The following is a 25,885-nucleotide window of genomic DNA, read 5'->3' as shown; positions in this document are numbered from 1 at the left end:
TTGTTTGCACAAGCACATAATTTAAATCTAGACTGTATCAATCTAGTGTGGTTTACCAATTTAGGCACCTGGACACATAACATTCACAAAAATATTGAGTTGTTACTTTTAAACTATAATATTTCCTCCCATATGCACCTCCCCCCCCCCCCCAAGTAGTTTTTAACAGATAAGAGTTTTAAGTAAGCCAGAGCTAAATTCAGAAAAGTGAATTATTCTATCAAAACATATTGGAAAGATTTTTTTCTTTATTAAATGTGCTAGTGTTGGCAAAGACTTCAGAAATTAACTGTTTAAAAACCCCTGGGTGAGGAATATATATAAATTCTGTTTAGTTAGGAATCACTTGTAATTTTCCTGAATTGTACATTCTTGCAGATTCAGTCAGAATACAACACACCTTACCTGGTTTAAGTTCTGTTCTCATGAAGCTTCCTGTTGATGGTTATAAAAATGCAATCTATACTCCATTTCCTATACTACCTACTGCTAAGTGTACCTGTTGACTTTATAAGACAAAATCGTAACCTGTTTCTAAATGCAGACAGTTAAGAACTGAAAGTGCTTAATTAACAACTACAGTCATGAATACCAGTTCTGAATATGCAGAGCTTGGGAAATCAACATTTGCAAACTGAAAAACTTAAGCCACACTTCAGAAACACATGCCACAGTATAATTACTAATTAGTAAGTTAAAATTTCTACTTACAGAGTCATTTTAATCAAATTTCATCTATTAACAGTTCTTTGTTTTATTTGTATAGAGACCTCCCTTCTAAATAAATTCCTTGAAACATTTTGGAGGTCTTGCCCTATGCCATTTTACTGAGGCTATGCAGAAGAATGCGGGCAGTCCCTTCCCTCATCTATCCACCAGTGCGTAGATACCTTGTGCCAGGCACTTTGGATAAGGCACTAATCAAGTCAGATGAGGATTCCTTCCCTCTGGAACAAACAAGCACATAAAAAGTTTAATTCTAGATGGTAGTGGTGGTAAAGAGGTATGACTATGTGACTGGGACCATAGGACATAGCAACTGCCTGCCTTAAGGGGAAATAAGAGAACTAAGGTGACATTTCCACTGTTTACTAGCTGGGAAATATGCCAGACTAAGAGAAACACACTGAGCAGAGGCAGAATGTAAGAGGACTTAGCTGCTCCAGGGGAACAGTGAGTTAGTGTGGCAGAAAGTAGGATGCACGAGTAAATGATCAGTCTGGGAAGGTAGAGTGAGGCCAGATTGTGAGGACTCTTCTATGCCAATTTTAGTCTAGATTTTATCGGGACCGAAAGTATTTTAAATGGAAAAATAGCAGCTTTTTTCTTAAGCTGTAAAGTATCAGGGTGGAGAAAGGACTGGAAGGGGGAAGGATATCAAGAATCTGTTCTGCACAGTATTATGCAAGTTCCTATTCCAAATAGTTTAATAGAGGAAAATTCTGCAGTTTATAAAAAAAAAAAATTGGATTTGTAATGTCAATTTAAATATTAACAGATTTACTTTCAGTATATTTTTGACTGTCAGATACAGAACAAAATTTTAGTATAGTTATTTAGTATACAAATTAAGCAAGCATTTTATGCTACTTTTACAGAATAAAAAAGTTCCAATTAATCTTTAATCTCCATCCCTAATACTATTAGGTGTTTTATATTTAAGAAACTGATAAAAGAGGAACAAAAAGCTTAAGACAAAGACTATTTAAATGTTTAAATTTTACTTTAAAACTTTATAATTCACGTATAAAAATATTCTATCAATATATAAGAATGCTAGAAAACATTACTGATAATTGTAGAGAAACTGAAAGAACAGCAGCTGGGCTATTCTTTCTATGGCTACCCAAACACATTATTCTGAGTAAATAACTTATAACTTCCTTTGCTTTCATTGTGCTAGTGATCATGCCACAATTTTTTTTGCTATTCTTTAGTATTAGTTTTCTAAGCAGTGGTTTTCAAACTTTGATGGCTGTCCCAATGGCTACAGCTTACATTGATGCATTACACATGTACATACATAAATGAAATAGTACTTGTCTACATGTATTGTACTTTTGTAAATTGCAATTTTTTAAAAGCTTACTGTGACCTACAGTTTAAAAGGACTCATTTCTACCAGGTTAATTCCCTAATTAAGGTACACATAATATAGGCCACCTTTTTTTTTTTTTTTTTTTTTTTTTTTTAAATATAGGCCACCTTTATAATTTATTTAAAACTAGATTTTTGGCTCTAGTTATATACAGAACTACTACAAAAATCTCTACTCTTATTTTAAATATCCTAGCAGTTAAACTTTCTGATAGTGCTGAAAACTTGAATACCCGTTTAAGCTTATTAAAAGTGCTAGTATCATCCTTTATGTGGAAAAAGATAAATTTAAAACATGAATATGTACTTGGAAATTTAAACCATCTATTTTTGTTTTGTTTTAGTCAAATACTGGAGATAATGGCAGCAGTAAGAGATGAGGATCCACTGGAATTAGCCAATGAGCTATATAACAATACCATTAAAGTATTTTTTCCTGATATGTAATTGCTATGTGTTTTCCATCATGTATGAAATTTCATGGTAAAACTTAGTTTCAATAAAGGAATTCTCTGGAACTTGTCTAAAGAGATATTATGCATCACTGCACAACCATCTCCCTTATTTTTATCCATAAAGCCAGGGATATTTTTTAATGTCACTTAAAAGAATGGAGGTCACCAAGTATTAATTTTGTAACCTCTTCAAAAGTCTAAAAGGACAATATTATGTCAATGCTGCAAACACAGAATGACTAACAAATATACTAATTTTTACATCAAAATTAAACATATTCTGGTTCATACCAGATATATACATACCTGATATATTTCTCAACTCACAATATCCAAATCTTGACTTTTGAACTCAGCTCAACTACAGTGCTACTCTCAAATTTCAAAAAAGTCTCAATCAGTTCTGGCAGCCTACTATTTCCTTAGTTCATAAAATATCTCTTATCCTCTGGTCCACATTATTTTATTTCCTTGATTTAATGTGGTTTCCTCTGATTTTGCACTTTCATTCTCCCGCCTATCTTAAAGAAACACTAGGGGGCCAGAATTAGATGCATTATACACTTTCATTTAGGAATCTTTGGCACAGTTGGCGCACCGTATTATTGTTACATCTATTAAAAAGCTATTTGTTCAAATTTTGTCATAAAAACGTGAAAACATTTTATTCTATGTACAATAATGTACACAAATTTAAATAGGTCACCAAAGAGACCAGAAGTAATTAAAGAGGTATATTTACAGTAGCACATCACAGTAAACGGAAAACCATTCACAGATTCAACATTGACTGTTTCTGTGCTTGGTTACACAATGAAGTGAAGCATATTAACTCCATTTTGGATGAACTGAATTTTGAACAAATAACCTCAATGATTAGTAAATGCTGTTTAATCAGTCAGTGTCCTCATTAAATTCTTCAGCTGCTGTACCTGTATTCTGAATCACTCCATTTCTTTCTGTTTGAACATCATCATCAAAATCTGTACTGTCATCTTCATTCAAGTCCCTGTCAGATTCGGCGGCAGCAGCCTCTCTTACAGCTTCCTCTGCATTTTCATTAGGTGCAATAAATCCGCTGTTGTTAGGTATATTTGAATTATCCTTGATATCATCTTCAATGTATACTTTTTGATGACACATTGGACAAGTATCTTGAATGTACAGCCATTTCCGAAGGCAAAGTGCATGGAAATAATGATTACATGGTGTGAGACGAGCAGATGTAGTAAACTCATGATAGCAGATTGCACAGACATCATCTATTTCTTGTAAACGGTCCCCTTTTATTTCAGGAAGTGAATTAATTTTCTTAACAGCAGTCCTACGATTCATGAATGTCTTCCAGCCATTTTTTGCTTGTAAGTAGATGTTAAAATACGCATGTAGACACATCATACAAGCCCGAATTTTACTTCCTGACTCAAACATCATAGTATAGGCCCCATTTCCAAACATTACTACTCCAAATATAAATTCAATAATATTGCCTGTTGAACGAACATAGTAGACATAATCATCAAGCTTTTCCCAGAGGACATTATAGTAGCCATCAATCATGAATAACGTATAAACAGTGAGAGAAACAATTACTTTTAAGCAGAGTTCCACACAGAAGGCTGTAACGGCAAACAGCCATGTGTTTAGTGCATAGTGATGCCAAAGAACATAACTGAGTAAAACAGGAAGAATAAACAGGCAAGCAGAGACAAAGAGCACAGGAAAATGTCTACGAAAAGATGACACGTGAGAGGCACTGAGAGACATTAATACGGGGTCTGTCATTCCATGGATGAAATGCAGGACTGCAGTTAATAAAAGGCACATGTTTCTACTTAGGCGAATAAGTCTCTCTTCTGGTCTTAGCCCACTTAAACCAGTCTGAAGAGCCAAAATAAAAAACAAAACAGGTGCTACAAAGCCAAGTCTCCTGTCGTCGTCTTCAGTTGATCCAATAAAGGCCAATATTCCAAGGCCCAAATAATGGGCTATTGAAGAAATTACAGCACTCATGCCCAGCACAGTTAGTGTAGAATCACATCCACTAATTATAAGATTGCAAATGAGGTCCCAGAAGTCATCCCAAGAAATAAAGAAGGAATCAGTTTCATTTGCCATCCTTAAAATGTACATTAACACTGTAGCCTGAGCTGTAATTCTTGTTAGCCAAAAGACTCTCAGTATATCTGGGAAACGAATCCTCTTCCATGTGTCCTCCATTAATAACTGTAATCCATAAATTCGATACATGTGCCTCACTAAGAGATAAACATACCGTGTGGAATAATAAAACCACCTAAGTTTCACTGCCAAGACGAACAGTGTGTTTAATATAAGAATCAAGGAAGAGGTAAAAACTAAAGTCTCCCGGATGTGTAATGGCAGCTCTGTGATTAAGCCTATTACAGGTACCAACAGATCCAAAATAATTAATTGTGAATAGATGGAATGAATCTGGAGTAGTGTAATGTATCCAATTCCAAATGTCAGCTGTAGAACAATGAGTGCCATCCATTGTGAGGGCCCTTTCCGAGGGAGGAGTTCAATTCCAAAAGCTGATGTGTTGTAGGCACCATACAAGTCAATGTGCAAAGCAGCATAATAATTTACCAACACTGAAGTTGCAGCTAAAAGAAAGGCTGCGCTGTACATGTAAAACTTGAAAAGTGATCGCTGTGACAATATCAGAACAATACTGGAAACAAATATACCTGAAAAGAAGAAGAAAAAAGTCATTTGAAACATTTTTAAAGAATATTTTCCCACTAAAAGTTATAGTCTTCCTTTGGGAAATTCGAGCATCTTAAAAATTATGAACATTAAGCCTCAAGGCAATTTAGGTTTAAAGGCCAAAGGAGTTTTGTAAAGTCAGTTCAATAGGACAAAACATTTTAAAAAATCTTATTAGAATTATAATTTCCAAAGTAATTTAAGTAGTACAATATACCCAGGCACTAAATTACCTTCAAGATGAGTTTGTAATGACACATTTTAGTAAGTTTTAAAATCTTTAAAGAACATATCCTTTTAAGTTTTATAATCATTAAAAATAATTAAAATAATTTCATGACAAAAACATTAGAATTAAAAAAAACCAAAGTGGAAAACATTTGTTCCTATTAAATAATCTTAGAATTCTCTTTCTTTAGGAAATTGAGTTTAAGTTTTATACTTACATCTAATTCCTCCTTTTCCTCAAGCTGAACTCCAGCTGGCTCTTATTTTTTCCTGCTCCTTAAATTGAGCATTCTCCCCTGCATCCAAATTCAGTTGCTTCCCCCGCCCCCCCCCCCAATTACTTGCAAATTTCAGAAATGTCTTTCAAGTTCCCTTTTTCTTATACATTACTGAATCTTTTTCTTCAAATAGTCAAAAGGGCCCCCCCCCCTTTTTTTTGATTCTTTACAGAGAAGAAAGGAAAGGGACAGAGAGCTAGAAACATCGATGAGAGAGGAAACATTGACCAGCTGCCTCTTGCACACCCCCCACTGGAGATGTGCCTGCAACCAATGTACATGCCCTTGACTGGAATCGAATCTGGTATCTTTTAGTCCACAGGCCAACACTCTTATTCACTGAGCCAAACCGGTTTCAGCAGTCAACCCTTTTTATTGTTCTTCAAATTACTAAAGTAGCATTATGAAAATCAAAACATTTAGAAAACAGTAATTAATCCTCCCCACTCCATACTCAACCAATGTATGGTCTGAAGTGTATTTAGAAGCATCTTTCTTTGTACTCTGACAAATTTTTAAGTTAGATTACAATAAACATCATTATCCAAGATTTCAACTCTGGAAGCGATATCCAAGTAGTCACCAAATACCCTAGCCGGTTTGGCTCAGTAAATAGAGCATTGGCCCATGGACTAAAGAAGGGTCATAGCTGGTTCAAAACAGGTCAAAGGCACATACTTCATTGCAAGGCTTGATCCCTGGCCCTGCTTGGGGCATGTGTGGGAGGCAACCAGTCCATGTCTGTCTGTCTGTCTGTCTCTCTCCCTCTCCCTCCCTCCCTCCCACTTTCTCTAAAAAATTAAACCAACAGAAAAATATCCTTGGATGAGGATTAACAAAAAAAATAATAAATAGCCAACTACTAGCACTTCTACGTTACAACTGTAACATTCAAAAATTTTAAAACTTAACTTACCTCAATGGCTCTTGTGATTTTCCAATTTCAGTGAAAAATACCATTATTATTATCGTAACGGTGCCTTCTAGCCCTGTACCCTCGAACTTTACACTTAGTCTCCCAATTCTACTAACAACTATTACTACCTATTATTATCTCTTCTTTTCACCAACCTACTTATTAGTTTGTCTCTAACTAAAAACTCATTTTGCCCAAATCCACCTATCATCAACATGCCTTTCTTCATTTCTTCAAAATACTGGGGCAGCTCTGAAATAGTAATAACTAAAATCTGTATTTCTCATCCTAGAAACCAAGGACCCAGCTGGCCTTAAAATAATGCTCCTCTCAAAGCACACGCCAAAGCTGCAGACTTCTTTCCAAAAACACCCTTCCAGTGCCATAATTGCAACTGCGTTTACATTTTTCTCTGCTTGTCATGATCGTCCCACCCTGACTGCTCAAATCCTATCCATCTTCTAGACCCACTTTCTCTGATAGTGAGTGTTCCTCTCCAGCATATCTACAGAATCTGGTGAAACACCTAATACTCATGTATTACCCGATATTGTAGTTTGTAGGTATTATCTACCGTTAATGTCTTTGATAGTAAGCAAGAATACTACCTTGTACACATCTATGGATCCCAAAATATTTTGTAGAAAATAAATACAATTACTATTCATTGAGGAACTAAATGATTCTGTTGAATTCTGGATTATGTTTTAAAAGGAAACTACAAAACAAAGCCCACTTAGAAATTGAAATATATGAACAGGTCAGACAAAACTAAGAAACAAGAGCTTGGGAGAATAGGAAAAGTGACACACCATCCACCTTATTTCAGCATGTAATGAAGAAAGACTGCATATTACAAAGAAGTGGAGGCATTTCATAATCCATTGCATGTAAAAGTAAGGGCTAGTTCCTCTAAATTAGCGGTAGCCATCCAGACCACTGGTGGTCTGTGAAGTACAAAAGGTTGGCGACTGCTGCTCTAAATGACTTTGCCCAGGAACTTAAAATTTATCCTATGCCAATGTGTCAGGTCATTTGTGAAAAAGAGAACAAAGGACACAATCACCTAGAATAGGGGTGTCGAACTCAATCAGAGAAGGGGCCAAAATCTAAAATCCAGCCTAAATCGCGGGCCAAATGGTTTATTGAACAGTCATAAACTGTCATTGTGATGGAAACGCAGCGGAGTGCAGTGATGACAGCGCGGTGCGGGCCACATTGCAAGGCCTGGCGGGACGGATTTGGCCCTCGGGCCTTGTGTTTGACACATGTGATAGAAGATACAAAAATTTCTGCATAAAAGCCACCTGAGTAATTTCCAGAGCAAGTGGGCCACTAGTATTCTCCCAGAGCGCTAATATCTGGGGATAGGCCCTTTCAATATAGAATGAACTGCCCTGGTCGGTGTGGCCCAAGGTTGGAAAGTGCATTGTCCCATGTATGGAAGGACTGCAGGTTTGACTCCAGGTCAGGGCACGTGTCTGGGCTGCAGGCTTGATCCCCAGTGGGGGGCATGCAGGAGGCAACAGATTGGTGTTTGGTTCTCACATTGGTCTCTCTCTCCCCCTCGGCTTCTCTCAAAAAATATCGTGGTTTTTTTTTAAGGACTTTCTAAAAAGCTGGATTAGGAATATTTTCCATGGAAGATGAAAAGAGATGGAATTAACTCAGCCACTATGTATATGTAATATTACATTCTCTACATAGAAAAAGTCATTAATTTTCCTGAGACAAAACAAACTAATCTCCTAAGATGAATCAACTTCAACTATAGTTTATACTAATTAAAAGAAAGAAAGGCAAGCAGGGACTATAAATTACTTTGGTCAACTTGCTATTCACAAAGTTGTAAATTAATCTTTGCTTGTGAATATTCATGAACTTTGTTGTAATTTATAATCAGTCCCTTTTACTCGAATAGCTTTTCCTTGAAACTTATTTTTACACACAAATGAATGATTTGGGTTTTAGAAATATGTCTGGAGAATAAGTGTCATTTTGCTTTATGCAAATACTAGAGTTCCGGTGCATAGTGGGGTCTTTCAGCCAGGCCTGCGCCCTCTCACAATCATGGGGGGGATGTCGGACTGCCGAATTTGGCCCCATTCCTGCGGCCAGACCTCTAGTATGCATGTAAGATCTTTGGTTAATCTCTTCCTGCCTTCCCCCTTCCCCTCTGAAATTCATCAATCTGTTCCATGTTTCTATGCCTGTGCGTTGAACGTCTGCCCCCCTGGTGGTCAGTGCATGTCATAGGTACCAGTTGAATGGTCACTTAGACTTTTATATATACTAGAGGCCTGGTGCACAAAATTCTTGCATGGGTTGGGGGAGGGGGGTCCCTCAGCCTGGCCTGCACTCTCTCACAATCTGAGAACTTTTGAGGGATGTTCAACTGCCAGGTTAAGCTGGAATGGGCCTAAACTGGCAGTCGAACATCCCTCTTGCAATCTAGGACTGCTGGCTCCTAAATGCTCCTAATTGCCCCTAACCACTAGCCTGCCTGCATGATCGCCTCTAACTGCTGGCTAGGGGGTTGGACTGGCCAGGCCAGGAGACATGGTGATTCTGGTCTCTGATCGTTTTGCCTATTTGGTCACTGGGTTTTTATTATATAGGACAGATACCAAGGGAAAAGAGGGGAGGACAGACATATAATGTAGTGAGACTACAAATCACCAAGTTCAGATGTGTCCTAGCAAGTAACAATCTAATATTACTCTTCCTTTAAAAAAAAAAAATCCTCATCCAAGAATATTTTTCCATTGATTTTAAGGAGAGTGGAAGAAAGAGGGAAAGACAGAGAAAAATACATCGGCTGGCTGCCTCCTGCACTCACACCAACCACAGCCTGAGCTAGGGAGTAGCCTGCAACCAAGGTATGTGCCCTTGACTGGAACTGAACCCAGGATCTTTCAGTCTGTGGGCCGATGCTCTATCCACTGAGCCAAATTGGCTAGGGCTGATACTACCTTTTCTTGACTAAAATCATACCCTCCAGATGTAATAACAACCAAATATTTCAATAGCATAAAATTGTTTAATTCTTACCCAAAGTTTGCATGTAATGGGGTTCTTAAATTTTTCTTTTATACTCAAGGTCCTATGTATGTAACATGGGAGGAATCAACACTCATTTTACAGAAGGAAAAAGTCAAATTCCCAAATAACATTCCATTTTTCCAGTCCTGGCCTTTTGTGCCTGTTACCAATAATATTGAAGTTTTGTTGTATTTTCACAACTTCAGATATAAAACTCTTATTACCCTGTACACCTAAAAAAATTAGGCCCAGGGATAGTGTTTTTTATTAGCATGTAAGGGTCACCTACATAAGTAATCAAGCTATATATAAATTATACTTTATAAAAAAAAAACATCTTGGGACACTGGATAATAGAATTAACTGAAATCACAACTCAGGGATCCAATTTCCAGTGATTAGAGTTTCATCAAAGTTCTGGAGGTAGGAAAAAAAAGCAGATGTCTAAATCAATTCAGGGTCTTTGAGGCTATATGTGAACTCAATTCATGACGTGTTCAGGGCCTTTACAATTTGGATTACCCAAAATAAGCAAGCAGAAACAAACCATCACACGTTATACAACAATGTGTTTAGCTCTTTTATGTGGAAAGTCCATTCATACCATAGCCTTTTCTGGAAACTTAGGACTAAAAATTAGAAAGAAACAGGACATAATATTTACTACTCTCCAGCTACCTTAAAACTTGAAAACATAACCTAAAGCTGTGGAAAAACATTTCAATGCCAGATAGAATAAAGATGGAGCCCAGAAATAAATGTTTTGACTACCTTATTCCCAAGGGAGCCCTAACAAATGAAATACTAGGTAAATAAAATATCTTGAAATAGCAATCAGTTGGCATACTTGATAAAACTATAGCATAAAGAAAAATTTTCTATCAAACTCATTTTAGGTTAAAAAAGGGTATTTTAAGTTTTTTAATAAGATAAAACTAGCCAAAACCGTTTGGCTCAGTGGAAAGAGCATTGGCCTGTGGACTGAAGGGTCCCAGGTTCAATTCTGGTCAAGGGCATGTACCTTGGCTGTGGGCACATCTCCAGTAGAGGGTGTGCAGGAGGCAGCTGATCGATGTCTCTCTCATGATCATTTCTAACTATCCCTCTCCCTTTCTCTCTGTGAAAAATCAATGAAATATATATATATTTTTAAATAATAAAACTAAAATCTTGCTTTCATACTAAGATTTCTATTAGAAATATTTTTATATTTTTAAATGTGAACATGATTTTTAAAGAATCAAACCCCACTGGTATTAAGTGAATATACCAAGCTTTGCATAAAACAAGCACATGTTTATAAACACACATACTCTTTTTGCTTCTTACTCAGTGAATCTTACTAAATAATAGTGAGTTTTCTTGTTGCTTTTTTTATCCTCTTAAAATTTACATTTCTAGCTGAAACCGATTTGGCTCAGTGGATAGAGCATTGGCCTGCGGACTGAAAGGTCCCAGGTTGGATTCCGGTCAAGGGCATGTACCTTGGTTGCAGGCACATCAGGGATGTGCAAGAGGCAGCTGATTGATGATTCTCTCTCATCGATGTTTCTAACTCTCTGTCCCTCTCTCTCTCTTCCTCTCTGTAAAAAATCAATAAAATATATATTTTTAAAAATTTACATATCTGATTATTTATCAAATAGAACATTTACTGATCATCATGTATGTCATTTGTGAAATGCCAATTTATTTTTGCTCATTTATCTCTGGAGTTTGTTTTCCTTAATGAATCACAGACATTTAAAAAAATATTCTGACTACAAATTCTTTGTCAGTTATCTGTAATGCAAACATCTTCTCCAGGTATGTGGCGATTCTTCTTCACTTTTCTGATGCTTCCTTTTGGTTAATAGAGGTTTTAAATTTTAATATTGTTGAATTTATCAATATTTTACACATCTGTTTTTGTATATTTTTAAAAAAATATATATATATTTTATTGATTTTTATACAGAGAGAAAGGGAGAGAGATAGAGAGTTAGAAACATCGATGAGAGAGAGTCATCGATCAGCTGCCTCTTGCACACCCCCTACTGGGGATATGCCCGCAACCAAGGTACATGCCCTTGACCGGAATCGAACCCCGGACCCTTCAGTCCCCAAGCTGATGCTCTATCCATTGAGCCAAACCAGTCCCGGCTGTTTTTGTATATTTTAAAAGAATTTTTCCTTCTCTAAGATTTTAAAAAAAAAACACATGTTCTTTATTTTCTTTAGAGTTTGCTTTTCACATCTAAGCATTAATCCATTAGAACTATTTATATATTGATATGAGGTAGTGATCCAGTATAATTTTTCCCATATGGATAACTAAATGACCAAAAATGAATAGCCTATATTTACCTCTACATACCTCAATGTACTTCTTGAAACACATCAAGTTTCTATATGCCAGTATACCTGGGTAGTCTATTTCAAGGCTTTCTATTCTACGCTATTGGTCTATTTGTTCTCCCTCAGGAGTCATCTGACAATATCTAGAGACATGTTTTGGCAATCTCAAATGGGGTGCTACTGATATCTAATGGGCAGTGAACACGGATGCTGTTAAAAATCCTACAAATTCCTGAACAGCTCCACCCACTTCCCAACAAAGAATTGTCTTGTCTCAAATGTCAGTCCTGTCACAGCTTAGAATACCTAGTCTATCCTTATGCCGTCCTGATTACTTACTATTTTTTTGTTTTTCACATCACAAGTTTTCTGAGTTCTTTCTATAGCACCAAAAATAACTATATCTAATTCTTTTTATCAATTTTATTGTATGGCTGAACCTAATACAATGAACAGATTCCCTTTTAATAGACATTTAGTGAACAATTTGTTGTTTTGTCATTACCAAGAATGCTGCAATGAATATCCTTGCATAGTCTTTGTACAACTATTTTTAGGTCAAATTCTTAGAAATAAAATTGTGTGTCAAAAGGAATATGATGACTTTCAGCTGATAGTGCCAAATGGCTTTACACAGAAGTGACAGCCTACAAAAATTGTATAACTCTACCTATTTTACAGAAGGGAAAAAAGTTTTACCTTACCAGTTTTTATTCAAACTTTGAACTCTTCACTAATGTAATAAGTGAAGTTTTGTTTTAACTATTTAATTATAAATGAGGCTGAGTAATTTTTCTTTTGCTTATTGACCATCTGCATTTCATTTATTGTGAACTGCTTATTTTAGGCCCATTGTTCTCTAGAAGTAGTTTTTCTTACTGACAAAACCTTTAGGACTTCAATCTCATATGATAAGACATTTTTCCCTCAATGTGCCATTTTTAAGAAATTAAAAAAGTTTTGTCATAAAAGCTTTTCATTTAAATTTCCCTTGTAATTTCTGGATTGCTTTTCCACTTCAGTGAATTATCATTATATAAGTAATACTATTAAAACAAAGTCCTATGCTTTCATTTTCTGCCTTGGATTTAGATATGCCAATTCAGCATTATGCTGCCCTGGGTTGCATTTCATTTAGCATTTAACACCTCCTAAGAATAGCTAAACATTCTATATATTGTGATAGATTTTATTTGGATCTCCAAAATTAGATGCTCTATTTTCTAATCCCCTGAAACTCTCAGTTGTAGTACTTTATTGTAGGGAAAGAAAGTAAATTCTTCAGATGCTATATATAAAATTGATACTACAGCGATTGTTTACCTCCTGCAGGCACGTACACAAATCAGGGCCCAGACCAGGGAGAAGCTGGTTTGCTCAGTGGCGAGTGCATCAGCCTTTTGATAGAAGGGTCCCAGGTCCGATTCTACTCAGGACACATACCAGGGTTTTGAGCTCATTTCTCAGTGGGATGTGTGCAGGAGGCAGCCAATCAATGATTCTCTCTCATCACTGATGTTTCTATCTCTTTCCTCTCCCTTCCTCTCTGAAATCAATAAAGATATATCTTAAAAAAATAAAATAAAATTGGTACTGCTTTTTTTTACTTAGAAAATAGATTTCCACTTTTACAATTTTATTTTAAAGAAAAAGATCAGACTGCCAAGTTTTATGGTTTATATACAACAGTGTATAAATTATTTTTAAAAAGGGCTATAATTACTAAGACAAAACAAAACAAAAACAGGTAGAACAATTAATTTAACTATCCTTTGGTATCTTTCACACACAAACCTGCCACTCTCAAAAAACTCAGGAAGATGCCTCACTCATTGAATAGGCCTTAAATACTTAACACACTTGCTTTTTTCAGGATGTTTGTTTAGTTTTTTAGCACCAAAGCCACTTTTTTAAAAAAAAGTTATCACTTACAAATGTGAAAAATTAGCATAATTACATTGGCAAAATTTAAGGAACAGCCAGGTGATGGATCTGAAAAATATTTTGTATTTCTCATAAAGTCTGACTCAGAGAATATTTTGATAAAATTTTTCAAATAAACTGTCAACATTTCTCTGATGCCTTTAAAAGACCAAAATATCTTTAACACAGTATGGTTGTTTAAAAAAATATATGTTCCTATTGATTTTCAGATAGGAAGAGAGAGGTAGATAGAGGAAAAACAAAAACAAAACGCCAATGAGAGAGACACATCATTGGCTGCCTCTTGCATGCCTCCTCCTGGGGATGGAGCCTGCAACCAGGGCATGTACCCTGACCCGGGATCCAACCCGGCACTTCCTGGTCCTTGGGACGAGGTTCAATTCACTAAGTAACACCAGCTGAGCAACATAGTATGGTTTTAATTGAAGTATTTTAAAAAAAAATTAACTATCAAGCTTACTATTAGCTAACCCTTACTAGATCCCAAGGGTTTATTTATTGTCCTTAACACCCTATGAGAGAAATACCATTACTGTACATCTTTAAAAAGATATAGATAAGAACAAGGAGGCATTACACAACTAAGTAACCTGCCTGACATCTTATTCTTATGATTTATCAAATACAAACTTTCATGATTTACTACAAAAATAAGAAGCAGGATATGTTACAAAAAAAATACTATTACTTTTGTTCAATGTTCTTAAACCATGAATTATTCAATTAAGGAGAATACACCTTTTCCTTAAATTTCCCTAGCTCAACTCAGAGCACTGCATTTAAAATTCTCAGCACCTGGTCCCAAAAGAGTTTTCAGAGAATCTGCAGTCACCTGCTGTAAGAACAAGGCAGCAGCTACACTATTTGGGCAATAAACATGTGAATCCTTTCAAACAAAGTCCCCCCCCTCTCCTTTTTTTTCCTCCTCCACCATGGACTCTTCTCAAATCAGAAATGATAGCCATCCTCCTAACCTCAAGTCCTGCTATTTGTGATTACTTAGTTCCCAAAGCTGCACTTGGTTATCCCATTTACCCCAAATCTGATAAGGTGCCCTAGAAGTCTGTTATCTTCTGCTCTCTTCTGGGGAGGGTGAAGGCAGGGTTGCAAGCAGACTCAGCTGGGATCACCTTACTATATTAAGTAACTGCATGTTAATTTATGGTATGATGAGTGGCTTCTTATTGACAGGAATAAAATGCCTTCCCAACAGTCTCACTTCTTATTAATTTCATTTTAACATTAACTTCACCCATAACTGTCAGAATTAAATAAAATATGTTAAGTATGAAACATCAAAGCTAGTGAATGTTTTTTAAATTTAACTATAATTGACATAGTATTAAATTAGTTTCAAGTGCATAACGGATTAGTTTCAGGTGTTTGATATTTGTATACATTACAAAATCGCACAGCTCCATTTTTGCCACAGATAATGAGGGCACTACACTTTTACAGTAGGACTAGCTGGTGTCAGCAGCTGGTGGGTTACTGATAAGTCTCTTCAACAGCATGTTCACATCGGTTAGTTTTAAGATCTAGCATGGGATCATTACCATACCATTCTGTATCTAGATTGAGCTGAACTGAGTGAGAAAAGTCAACCACTATTGATGTCAGAAGATTTTTAGCCTAGGCTCTGGCAACCACTTATTTGCTGTGTACCTAAAGCAAAACACAACCTCTGACCCTGTTTTCTCATTTGTAAAATGAGAATACCACCTCCCACCTCTGAGGGATTTTTGAAGGTTAGACATTAGGTTAGATAATACCAGTGAGAAGTAAAACATTGCTACTTATTGCTAAGAACAGAACTCAACGTTATCACTCTCCTTTTGTCAGAATAAAGAAGCAACAGATGGCTCATAATTCAGAGAGGTTTGGTAAGGATCTATCAGCAACACTTCAAAGCACTAGCCTACCAAGAGCTCATCACAAGAATCACCTCATCAACAAAATTTGCCCAGTTGCAATTACCTAAATTCTTTTACACATAAGTGCTTTTCCCTGTGATAGTGCAAGTGAAGATGGGGAGTCAAACACGTGAGGCTTTTCAACACTTCAAGCAAATGTCAGCAAAACTGATTTCCAGAAGTCTCTCTTGGAGAAGTCTCATCGCTTTCTAGCCACATTTTTTTCTTTAAACACCTCTATACTTTATTCATGGAAAATTTTAGAACTCCTTATAAACATCGCCTTCTCCATAAGGGGTTTTGGTCAGGGTTTCAAGGTCTGACATTCAACACCCTGTCCCTTTCGTTTGGATGTCATTTACCGCAGACACTTCGCCTTGGCGTTAAAACCCCGTCGATACAAGAAGTGACACCAGACGAGCACTCCGCATTTTGGAAAGAAGGAAACTGAGGCCCAAAGCACAAGTCCAAGGTTACCCACGGCGGGGCAGGGGCGAGCAGAGGTGCTGTCGCCCAGGAAGCGGCAGTCAGCGCTCATTCCCCACAAGACCCGGCGGGCGGGCAGAGCGCCCTCCGCGGCCGCGCGGGCCCCAGGCCACCCCTGCGGGTCCCGGCCGCGAGGACGCCCGTGGGGACGAACCCGGTGCTCTGTCCCCCTCACACGCACAGTCTCACACACTTCCTCACGGACTCACAGCCTCACACTGACTGTCACACACACAGTCTCTCTCCCACTCACGCACACATGACCCTCGGCCTGCACGCGGCTGCCCGCCCCCGGCGGCGCGTCCCGGCCCGGGAGGCAGGCCGCCCCTCCCCTTACCGAGGAGCCGGAGGACGATCTGGAGCCCGATGCAGAACCGGCTTTGGCTGGAATCGTAGTAAGAGTTGAAGATGGCGTCGATGATGTAGAGGCAGGGCACCCGGAGCGCCACTTCGAGCGCTGCCCAAGCCTGCTGATGGGCCATCCGCACCTGCTGCTGCGGGGGCCCCACCGCTGCCATGAGCCGCTGCCGCACCGGGGCTGGGAGGGCCGGGCAGGCCCGGGACGGCGGCCAGGGGCGGGCGCTGAGGCGGCGGCTCCGCCCCCTCCTCCCCGGTCTCTCACGACCCGCCCGCCGCCCGCTCGCGTCTCTCGAGCAGGAGCAGGCGGCGGCGGCTCCCGGGAGGCCTCTGGGTGTCGGTGTTCTCGGCTGGCTAAGGCCTGGCTCCTCCTCCCTCCACCGCCTCCCCTGCCCGCGGAGCCACCATCTTGACCTCGGCCGCGGGCCTCTGCCGTTGGGGCTGTTGGGAGGCTGTGGCGGCGCCCCAGGTCACGCGAGACCAGGGAGACCGCGCCGCTGTCGCGTCACAATCGGGGCGCTAGGGGCGCTCCAATGTCGTCATCACGTACGGCGTGGCGTAGCCAACGTCTCAAAGCGTTTCCATGGTTCCCGCTCACTACCCGGACCCTCGCAGCCTCGGCTGTTTGGGAGCCTTGCCGGGGCGCAGGCGCTCCGCGGCCGCCGCGCCCTCCATCCTCAGAGCGGCCGCCCCACTCCGGCGGCCTGGGCGCAGGGAGGGATCCCCCTGCTTCCGCGGTCGGGAGTTCTTTGTTGTTTTATTAGAGCCCATTAAGTGCCCCATAAACGTGGTTCAAAGGTGCCTGAGAGGAGTAAAGTCAAAGGGCGCCGCCCGCCCCACCTACTCACCGGACCCGGAAGCGGCTCGGAGATGGGGCGGGTCGGCCGACTTTCTGGGGAAAGACCTCCTGGGGGCGTGTCTGCGAGCCCTTTACGGAGCCGCCTCGGATGGTGGCTCCAGGCTAGGTGTTGTAAGCGCTACCGAGAAAAACATCCCTCATCCCTTTGCACATCACCCTAACCACCTCCTCCCAAGCTGTACAGAACTGAGGACACTTATCGGCCACGTTTTACAGATGTCAAGGGTCACTGTGAACTATGGGCAGGAACCCCAGGTCTAGTTTTCTAGCTGCCCAGGCAGTCCCTTCTTTCCTCCCAGGCAGAAGAGGTCACAGTTTTCTTGTTTTGTGGGGATCAGAACGTGCCACCCCGAAGTATGCCCCTTTGACATAGGATTTCTTTTAGCTAAAAACAAGAAAGGGCTGAAGCACCCCCCTCTCCTAAGTGAAGCTCTCTGCCTCCACGCCCCCAAAACACATTTGCTTAGAAATCCGGACATCAATGTCCATTTGTAAAGGTGTCTCCCTCTCTCCGACTCTGAATCACCCACTAACCTTACTAATCATCTTCCACTAGTTTCCCCCACATATTTACCTTCCCAGTTACTACCCCTAGAAAGAAGCCTATACTAACCTGGTCATACTTATTTTTCTCTTCACCAGAAAATAGGAATGTAAATTAGCTATTAACCAATGTCATCCCAATAAGTCTAATTGTAAAACTAATAATAAAAAAAAGGAATATAAGAATAAGTCAGGTCAGAGTCTGCACTGTAGATAGACCCAGCCATCTCAAATTAAGGAGGGTAAAATAGCAAGAATCTGGTTTCCTAGGGTCCTAGCCCAAACTGCACTCTGCAATTCACTTTATATCAGGGCTCTAAACGGGTGATGAATAAAGCTCCAAGACCCCTTTCTCTAGGTGGAGGTAGGTGTGGTAGAATGATTGAACGCACACCCAAACTCCTTACTACAGTCTCACGTTTTTGACCGTCTATGTCATCCCCTACTAATAATGACTGCCATCTGTGTTTCCCATATAGTGGGCACTGAGCTAAAGGTGTTACTTTTTCTTTTCTTTTCTTTTTTTCTTTTCTTTTTTAAATATATTTTACTGATTTTTTACAGAGAGGAAGGGAGAGAGATAGAGAGCTAGAGAGAGCTAGAGAGAGAAACATCGATCAGCTGCCTCTTGCACACCCCTTACCCGGGATGTGCCAGCAACCAATGCACATGCCCCTGACGGGAATCGAACCTGTGACCTTTCAGTCCGCAGACCGAGGCTCTACCGCTGAGCCAAACCGGTTTCGGCAGGTGTTCTTTTTCATTACATCTTTGTGTCAGCATTATTTTGATAGGTATCATTTTAGAGAGGAGGGAAACTGAGCCTTAGATATGTTAACAAAAGTTAAGTGGCCAGTACGGCCAGAGCTCCTGAAAAGTCAAACCCAGGATTCAAACCCAAGGCTACCTGGATCTTAACTTCAGGCGTCTTTGACTTCCTCTTTTCACCCACAGCCAATCTGCAACCAAATCTTTCTCATTTTTTCTAGACAGTCTCTTGTATCTGTTTCCTTACTTTTGTCACTGTCAGTATTCTAACCCAAGATCCTACTGTAGCTTGCCTTTTTACTGAATATCATTTTGATCACCATTTTTCTAATCCAATCTGTTTACTTCTGCTGAGTTAATTTTCCTAAACTGCGCACCTGGGGAATATCTTGTGGTTTTGACAGAATTCCCAAAGGAAAGCAAACTGGGTAAGAGGAGACAACTATGCAGGCTTATATGGAAACTTAAAGATGTAAATTAGCTACTCAGCCCATCTGTTATTCTGTCCTAATTGCAATTTAAAGGGAAAAGAGAAAGGCTATTATGGAGAAAAAGGCCCACAAGGATTAATCTAAAAGAGTAGTGTGGTAAGGAGACAGGAGGTAAGTACCATTATATCAATATTATGATCATGCAAAATGGAAAATAAAATAGTTCATGAGTTTCCTCCAATTTTTATTTAAAAAGTGTAGTAAATATTAAATAAAAAGGTTTTTAAAATGAGCAAATGCCCTTCAGTTCATGTTAATGTTTTAAGTTTCCAATCTTAATTTTATAAGAATTTTTAATTTGCCCAGCCAGAGTGGCTCAGAAGTCACAGTAGTCACAGGAGGGCACATGCCTGGGTTGCAGATGCAATGCCCCTGTAGGAGCATGCAGAGGCAGCCAATAATGATTCTTATCATTTATGTTTCTCTCCCTCCTCCTCTCCCTTCCTCTCTGAAATCAATTATATATATATATATATATATATATATGTACTTTTTTATATATATATATATATATTTAAAGAAATTCTAATTCAAACTAAATTCCATCTTAGGCCAAGTACGATCAGGACTGGTGGCATAGTCATTCTTATCTTTCTCACATATAACTTCAAGCCAAGTTTCTTTAAACTCTTCGAAGTCGCACTTTCTTCGCCCATAAAATGAAGGTTTAAGATCCTGACAAATACTTTAAAATACTACTTTAAAACTAAATTTATATCAATGAGGTAGAATGTAGATGCTTAGGAATCTTTTAAATAAAAGCAAAGCTTTCAACAAAATAGCTATAATTCACTGAATTTAATCTTTGTTTGGTTTCTACATTGATTTGAATGTTGCACACTCAGGTATATATTTATATTGAGTACCCAGAACAGTATGTACACACACACACACACACACACACACACACACACACACCTTATATACATAAATTACCCATGGTCAAAAATAATCTGTTCATTCAGCTTTAATGATTCAAATGCCTCTTAGATAATATGATGTGTAAAAACTAGTTTGACTTTTCTGTGGACATTTTCAGCAGCCAAGTCTTTGCTCCAAACAACAGAAACTGATTCTGGGCTATCATTATTCCTTAAGATTTCAAGTTCCAAGAATGACGGTGCAATTGGTGGAGCTTATTGGACCATGTATCTGTACCGGAGCTGTGCCCAGGACAAGTACTAGCAGTTCCCTTAGGGCGGGAGGAAGCAGTAGGAAACAGGCACTTAACTCTCCCCACCAACGTACTGAGTGTTTCCTTTAAATGGAATATAAGGAAGCTGGTAGGAAAGATAGGGAGTAACAGCCCCAAAAGGGACAAATACATAACTTTATCTCATACTTCAGGAAGTATTTAAAAAATAATCTCTGGTCCTAAATTACCTGCAGTGTTTCCCAAAGTGTGGTACGCGTACCCCCAGGGGTACAGGAAGAGTCTGGTGGGGGTACACGTTGCACCAGAGTTTGGTGGGGATATGCACTGCACCGTGCTTAGCTGCGCCTAATTCTACGTTCTCATGAGTACGAGGGGTACTCAGCGTTATGAAAATTATAGAAGGGGTACACACATGTCAAAAGTTTGGGAAACATTGCCTTAGGGGAACCAGTTTTTCTCTCTCATCGTTAAATTTCAGATATGCACATCAAAATTTAGCTATTGGAATTTCTGGTTTTGTAAGTGCCAAATTAACAGGACCAGTCTATTGTTGTTTAGTTAACAAAGGAAATAACAAAGAATATAATGGTGTATGGAATCAATGTTGGGTTTACATTACCTGACTTTTGGTTCATTCATTCATTCAACAGACATTTATTGAGCACTTTAAGCTTGGCAGCATGGCTGCCCACTTTCGCCTCTAACTATTGCCTTTAAGTACTGAAACTCTCTAGTCATCAGTATCTTCATCTTGTAAAAAGAAATAAAGTTTAATATAAAACAAAATACATGACATGCATTATCCAATCTTCAACAAACTTGTCCAAGGACACAGACAGTGACAGTGGCAGAGTCAGGTTTCTAACCCTTATTTTTCTGATTCTGGAGCTCAAGTTCTAATCCTCTGCAAGGAATTTCTCATGCTTATTACACAAATTATAACAATATAGTTTAATACTTAGTATGGTATATAGTTAACAAATGTTAAGAGAAATACTCAGTGAAGCTTTATATAACACTTAGCAATGACTCCATTTATGGCTCAGTAGTAGTACTGTGAAGATATTGTTTATTACTTTGGGTTGTTATATGTGATAATTACTCAGTGGTAATTTAATTTATATTAGAATATAAATAGATGACAGGTTCAAATATGTTAATTTTCTAGGGTTATGGTCAAGAATAATCTAAGGGCTGAGGTACTGCTGAAAGGAAGAGTAACGTAATACTAAATTAAAAACATCTATAAAGGCAGAGAGCCCAAAGAAGATGGATATAGTATCCCACTGACATGGGATACTATACATGGGAAGTATAGGACCCTTCACCTTAGATGGTATACTGTAGTCCCAGCTTCTGATAACACCTTTCATTTTTAAAAAAATCATTTCTCATTTCATAGCTAACCCAAATGAGTAAAACAAAAGTTTCAAAATGGAAGATTCAATATTGTAACAATGCCAATTTTACCCTATAAGTCCCATGTAATCCCAACCAAAAAAACTCAACAGATTCTTTTCCCCAAAAATTGACAAGCCGATTTTAACGTCATAAGAAAATGCAAAAGATCAAGAATAAATAATGCAATCTTGAACAAAGTTACCAGGACTTGTTTTAAAGCTATAATAATTCAGACAAGATGGTTTTGGTGCATGAATAGAAAAACTTTCCCGTGGAACAGAAGAGGAAGTGTAGAAACAGCCCCACACCTCTGTGTTTATGATGAAAGTAACAGTACAGAGGAAAAAGGAAGATAAAACACACACACACACAGAATATAATGGGACTCTATGGATATGCCGAACGAAGGAAGGATATCACTTAATGGTGAAATACACTGGAGGCATTCTCTCTGAAAGTGGGAACGATTTAACACTGTATTTGAGGTGAGGCGAGGGTGGGAACAGAGAAGTAGACTGCCTGAAGCTTCCCTTTCCAATAAAGAATTAGCTGTTTTGAACTTCTTTTCCTCACCTTAGCACTCCTACAACATGCTATCACTCATATGGCACTTACTTCATCGTCTTCAAATTCTTTTGAGTATTTGTGTATCAGCTGCTCGTGTCAGCTCCTCAGAGACAGGAACTGTGTCTATGTCTAGTGGATACATTTCCTGTGGTCCATGTATATAGTACTCACTTAATATTTACAGAGTAACACAAACAGCACCGATCCTGTCTGGTTTCCAGCCACTGTTGCAAAAAGGACAAGCAGCCCAGCCCAACCCCAGCTAACCAAATGCCAGGTCCAACCATAATCCTGATAAAGCCACAGGCTGTTATCTATTTCCTCTATCAGATAAACAAGTCCAGGCTTCAAAGTGCACCAAAATAAGACTCTGAGAAGTGATTCTCCACAATTAGTCATTCTAAAGGTAAACAGTGTGATTCCCTACAATTAGTCATCCAAAGGGTAAACAGTGGTGATGACATAAAATAAAAAACTGCAGAACACCTCACTTTTCCTATAGCTCCTTCCGCTGGTCCTGATGTTCTTGATTAGGGAAGGAAGAGGAAAAGAGAGTCTGAGCCCTTTAAAAATTTAAGGTTTTAATTCGAACTTCTAAACTAGCTAGCAAGCCCTGGCTGGTATGGCTCAGTTGGTTGGTGCGCCATCCACATACTAGTTTTTAGGTTTGATTCCAGTTAGGGGCACATAGTTAGGGTGCTGGTTCAATCACTGGTCAAGGGACACATGGAAGGCAGCCAATCAATGTTCTCTCTTGCATACAAGTTTCTCTCATGCTCTCTTCCTACCCCTCTCTCTTATCAATAAGCATATTCTCCAGTGAGGTTTAAAAAACAAAAAAGCTCGTAACTGGCAGCTATTGCACAGCTTAAGACTGAAAATCTAGTTTCCCTATGATTTAAAGCAGTCATTTTATCCACTTTCTACCACAATAAGCCCAATATTGAAGACATCACCCTCCTCCGAACACTCATTAGGAATGCCTAAATAGAGGAATAGAATTAATACACTAGAGTAATTTTTGTCCTCTTCCCTCCCTATTTTCTCGGTATTAATAAAGCAGCACCATTTTAATGTCTTAATATAGACTCCATTGTTTAGTCACGTTGATTTTATTGCTCAAATGCATCCAGCTCCCACTGCTACCAACTAGAAGCCACCATCACCTCATGCCTGGACAGCTACAGAAACCTCCCCCTGGTCTGCTTCCATCCTGGGCACCTTCCAGCTCATTTTCCATATTGTAACCGGAGTGACTTTGGAAACAGCACTGCCTTTCACTCTGATAACCAACATCTTGTGTACAACTGCTCATTAAATAAAAGCTGTGTAAGATGATTCAAAGAAACCCATATTTTGTAAATAAGGAAATCCAATGCCAAAAGAATACCGAAACCATGTTCCAGCGGTCAGACAGAACAGAGGTCACCATGCGGAATTCATGACGGCACAGATGGGCCTCATTTCAGTGAGACATGCTGCTTCTCCCAGATGGACCTAGAACCTGCCTGCAGGGCCGCAAAATACTGTATTAAAATAGATTACCGGAAACAAAGGGGTGAGAACCTGGCCTGCGCTGATGCATTAAGGTTCGCTCACAAGTAGATGCTCATGTCTCTGGATCCATCTTCTCTAGCCAACCGGAGGACAGGGCCGGCATTCTAGATCCAGGACTATGTGATCCACATGGGGTGCGTAGGATTTCACTGGCTGGATGCGCAAGATCTTTGTCTTCCATGGTTTTCCGTGCACCTCCTGAAGAAGAGTGACAATTCGAGTTTCTGCAGACTCCGCCCACCTGTGCCACTCTGGCTTGATGGCTGCTGACAGCACTTTTCTCCCAGAATCCCCACTAGCTCCGTTTTCCCACTGGTTACTGATCATTTGCTGAAGACAAAGCCAAGGCTCCTTCTCCGTTTCACTGTTTCCAGAAGGCTGGAGATGCCTCCCTGGGAAAGATTCCACGTTTTGGTGGATATGCAGAATGCCCCCAGCATCCTTCCGCAGCACCCGGCAGGCAGTGCGCCAGCCTTCTTCAGAGCTTGGAATCAGCCCCAGGTTCACCCGGTCTGCAATGTCTGAGAGGTTCAACTTTCTGTTGTCTCCAAAGTGTATTTGGCACCGATCTGCTACTCCATTGATCTCAAGGTTACGTTTCAGAGCAACTACAGCATGGGGGTTCCACTCGCAGGCATGGACGAAGGCAGCGCCAGCGTGAACTAGGAACGGCAATGTGAAATAACCAATCCCTGCGTAGAGATCCACCAGCACCTGTCCCGCACAGGGCAGCGACGCCACTCGAAGCTTCTCAGTGATGTTCCCGAAGGAGAACATGCACCGGGTTATGTCAAACGTGTATCGGATCCCGTTATCCACGTGCTCAACCCAGCCATCGCCGCCCAGCAGCAGGGTCACCGCAGGCGTTCGAGTGCCACCTGGTGACACCCGCCCTCGTCTGGCCAAACGCTGGGCGCCGAGTGCCGAGGCCACAATCTCCCAGAGTTCTGGTTCCAGATCTCTCCACTGCTTAGCCTGGAAACAGTTCTCACTCAGCAACAAGAGGTCGCCGTGTCGTTGCCAAGATCGGGGTAAATCGGCCTCCAACTCGGACGACCAGGTCACTCCCCGGGCCTCCACCCAGCGACTCACCTCCAGACACAGGCGTCGGGCAGGTGAACCACCCTGGGCCTTCCGGGAAGGAGCGGGAGCCGGGAGCCGCGTCAGCGCACAGGGGCTGCCCGGGGCCACACGGTTCCTCAGCTGCCACAGGTGCCGCTCGGGGAGCGCCTCCCCCAGCACCGGGAGCGCCACGGTGCCGTCCTGCATCTTCGCCACGCGGTGCTGCCTGTCCAGGAGCTTCTCCTTCTCCAGGTACTCCCGGCACCGCTGGGCAAACCGCGGCTCCGTGACCACGGCGACCACGGCCGCCGCGGGCTCCCCGCCTTCCCGTTCCATGGTGCCGGCCTCACATTCTCCCCGATCCCCTCCGCCTCGGCGCCGGGTCCCCTCCGGCGCAGCAGGAAGAGAGACGTGCGCGCCGCGGCGCAGGGGGCGGAAGTGACGTCACCAGAGAGCCGGAACTAAAGGGTTTTGGAACGCTTCCCGGAGATTGGCGTCGGCGTTGCCATGGTGAATCCGCTCCTGACGTCTTTATTGTGATCCATGGCTACTTGCTTCGTTCTCCCCAATTGGAAATGAATAACAAGGAACGGTGCGGGCTTAAACACTTCAAATTAGTGTAAGGTGACCAGATCGTCCCGCTTTTGAACAATTTTTCCCGTGTCCCCCGGCGTTTTTTAAAAAAAAGTCCCGATTTT

The 25,885-nt window shown here is 40.3% G+C and overlaps 2 protein-coding genes across 13 annotated transcripts in view; one reads left to right on the top strand and one right to left on the bottom strand.

Annotated features, from left to right (window-relative positions):
* TATDN1 (TatD DNase domain containing 1) overlaps window positions 1-2,615 on the top strand; it is a 33,847-nt gene extending 31,232 nt beyond the window's left edge. For all 9 annotated transcript variants that reach the window (XM_036437241.2, XM_036437240.2, XM_036437243.2 and 6 more), the window contains one exon: window positions 2,442-2,615. In XM_036437241.2, coding sequence (XP_036293134.1) covers window positions 2,442-2,544 — 103 coding nt within the window. In that variant the 3' untranslated portion in view covers window positions 2,545-2,615. The remainder of the gene's footprint in view (window positions 1-2,441) is intronic.
* TRMT12 (tRNA methyltransferase 12 homolog) lies at window positions 152-25,792 on the bottom strand. Of its 4 annotated transcripts, none has more exons than XR_004987798.2 (3): window positions 20,357-20,370; window positions 2,206-2,869; window positions 152-2,163 (listed from the first exon to the last, which is right to left on the bottom strand). XR_004987798.2 is itself a non-coding variant. In XM_045581509.1 (2 exons), exon 1 carries the CDS (start codon window positions 25,521-25,523, stop codon window positions 24,201-24,203), a length of 1,323 nt encoding a protein of 440 aa, XP_045437465.1. In that variant the 5' UTR covers window positions 25,524-25,792; the 3' UTR covers window positions 5,127-5,263; window positions 24,168-24,200. The 4 variants fall into 4 exon arrangements, 1 of the variants encoding a protein (XP_045437465.1); XR_006741591.1 differs by lacking the exon at window positions 20,357-20,370 and adding an exon at window positions 16,764-17,323 and having other exon boundaries at window positions 2,206-5,263; XR_006741592.1 differs by lacking the exon at window positions 20,357-20,370 and adding an exon at window positions 5,729-5,889 and having other exon boundaries at window positions 2,206-5,263.
* Window positions 25,793-25,885: the final 93 nt, after the last annotated feature.

The sequence above is a fragment of the Pipistrellus kuhlii genome, unplaced genomic scaffold (genome assembly GCF_014108245.1).
Source record: "Pipistrellus kuhlii isolate mPipKuh1 unplaced genomic scaffold, mPipKuh1.p scaffold_m20_p_14, whole genome shotgun sequence".
NCBI lineage: Eukaryota > Metazoa > Chordata > Mammalia > Chiroptera > Vespertilionidae > Pipistrellus > Pipistrellus kuhlii.
The sequence above is the reverse complement of the archived record's forward strand: the minus strand, read 5'-3'. Positions and strand labels throughout refer to the sequence as shown.

Coding starts and splice junctions, on each gene's coding strand:
- TRMT12 (XM_045581509.1), bottom strand. CDS start 25,523: ATGGAACGGGAAGGCGGGGAGCCCGCGGCGGCCGTGGTCGCCGTGGTC.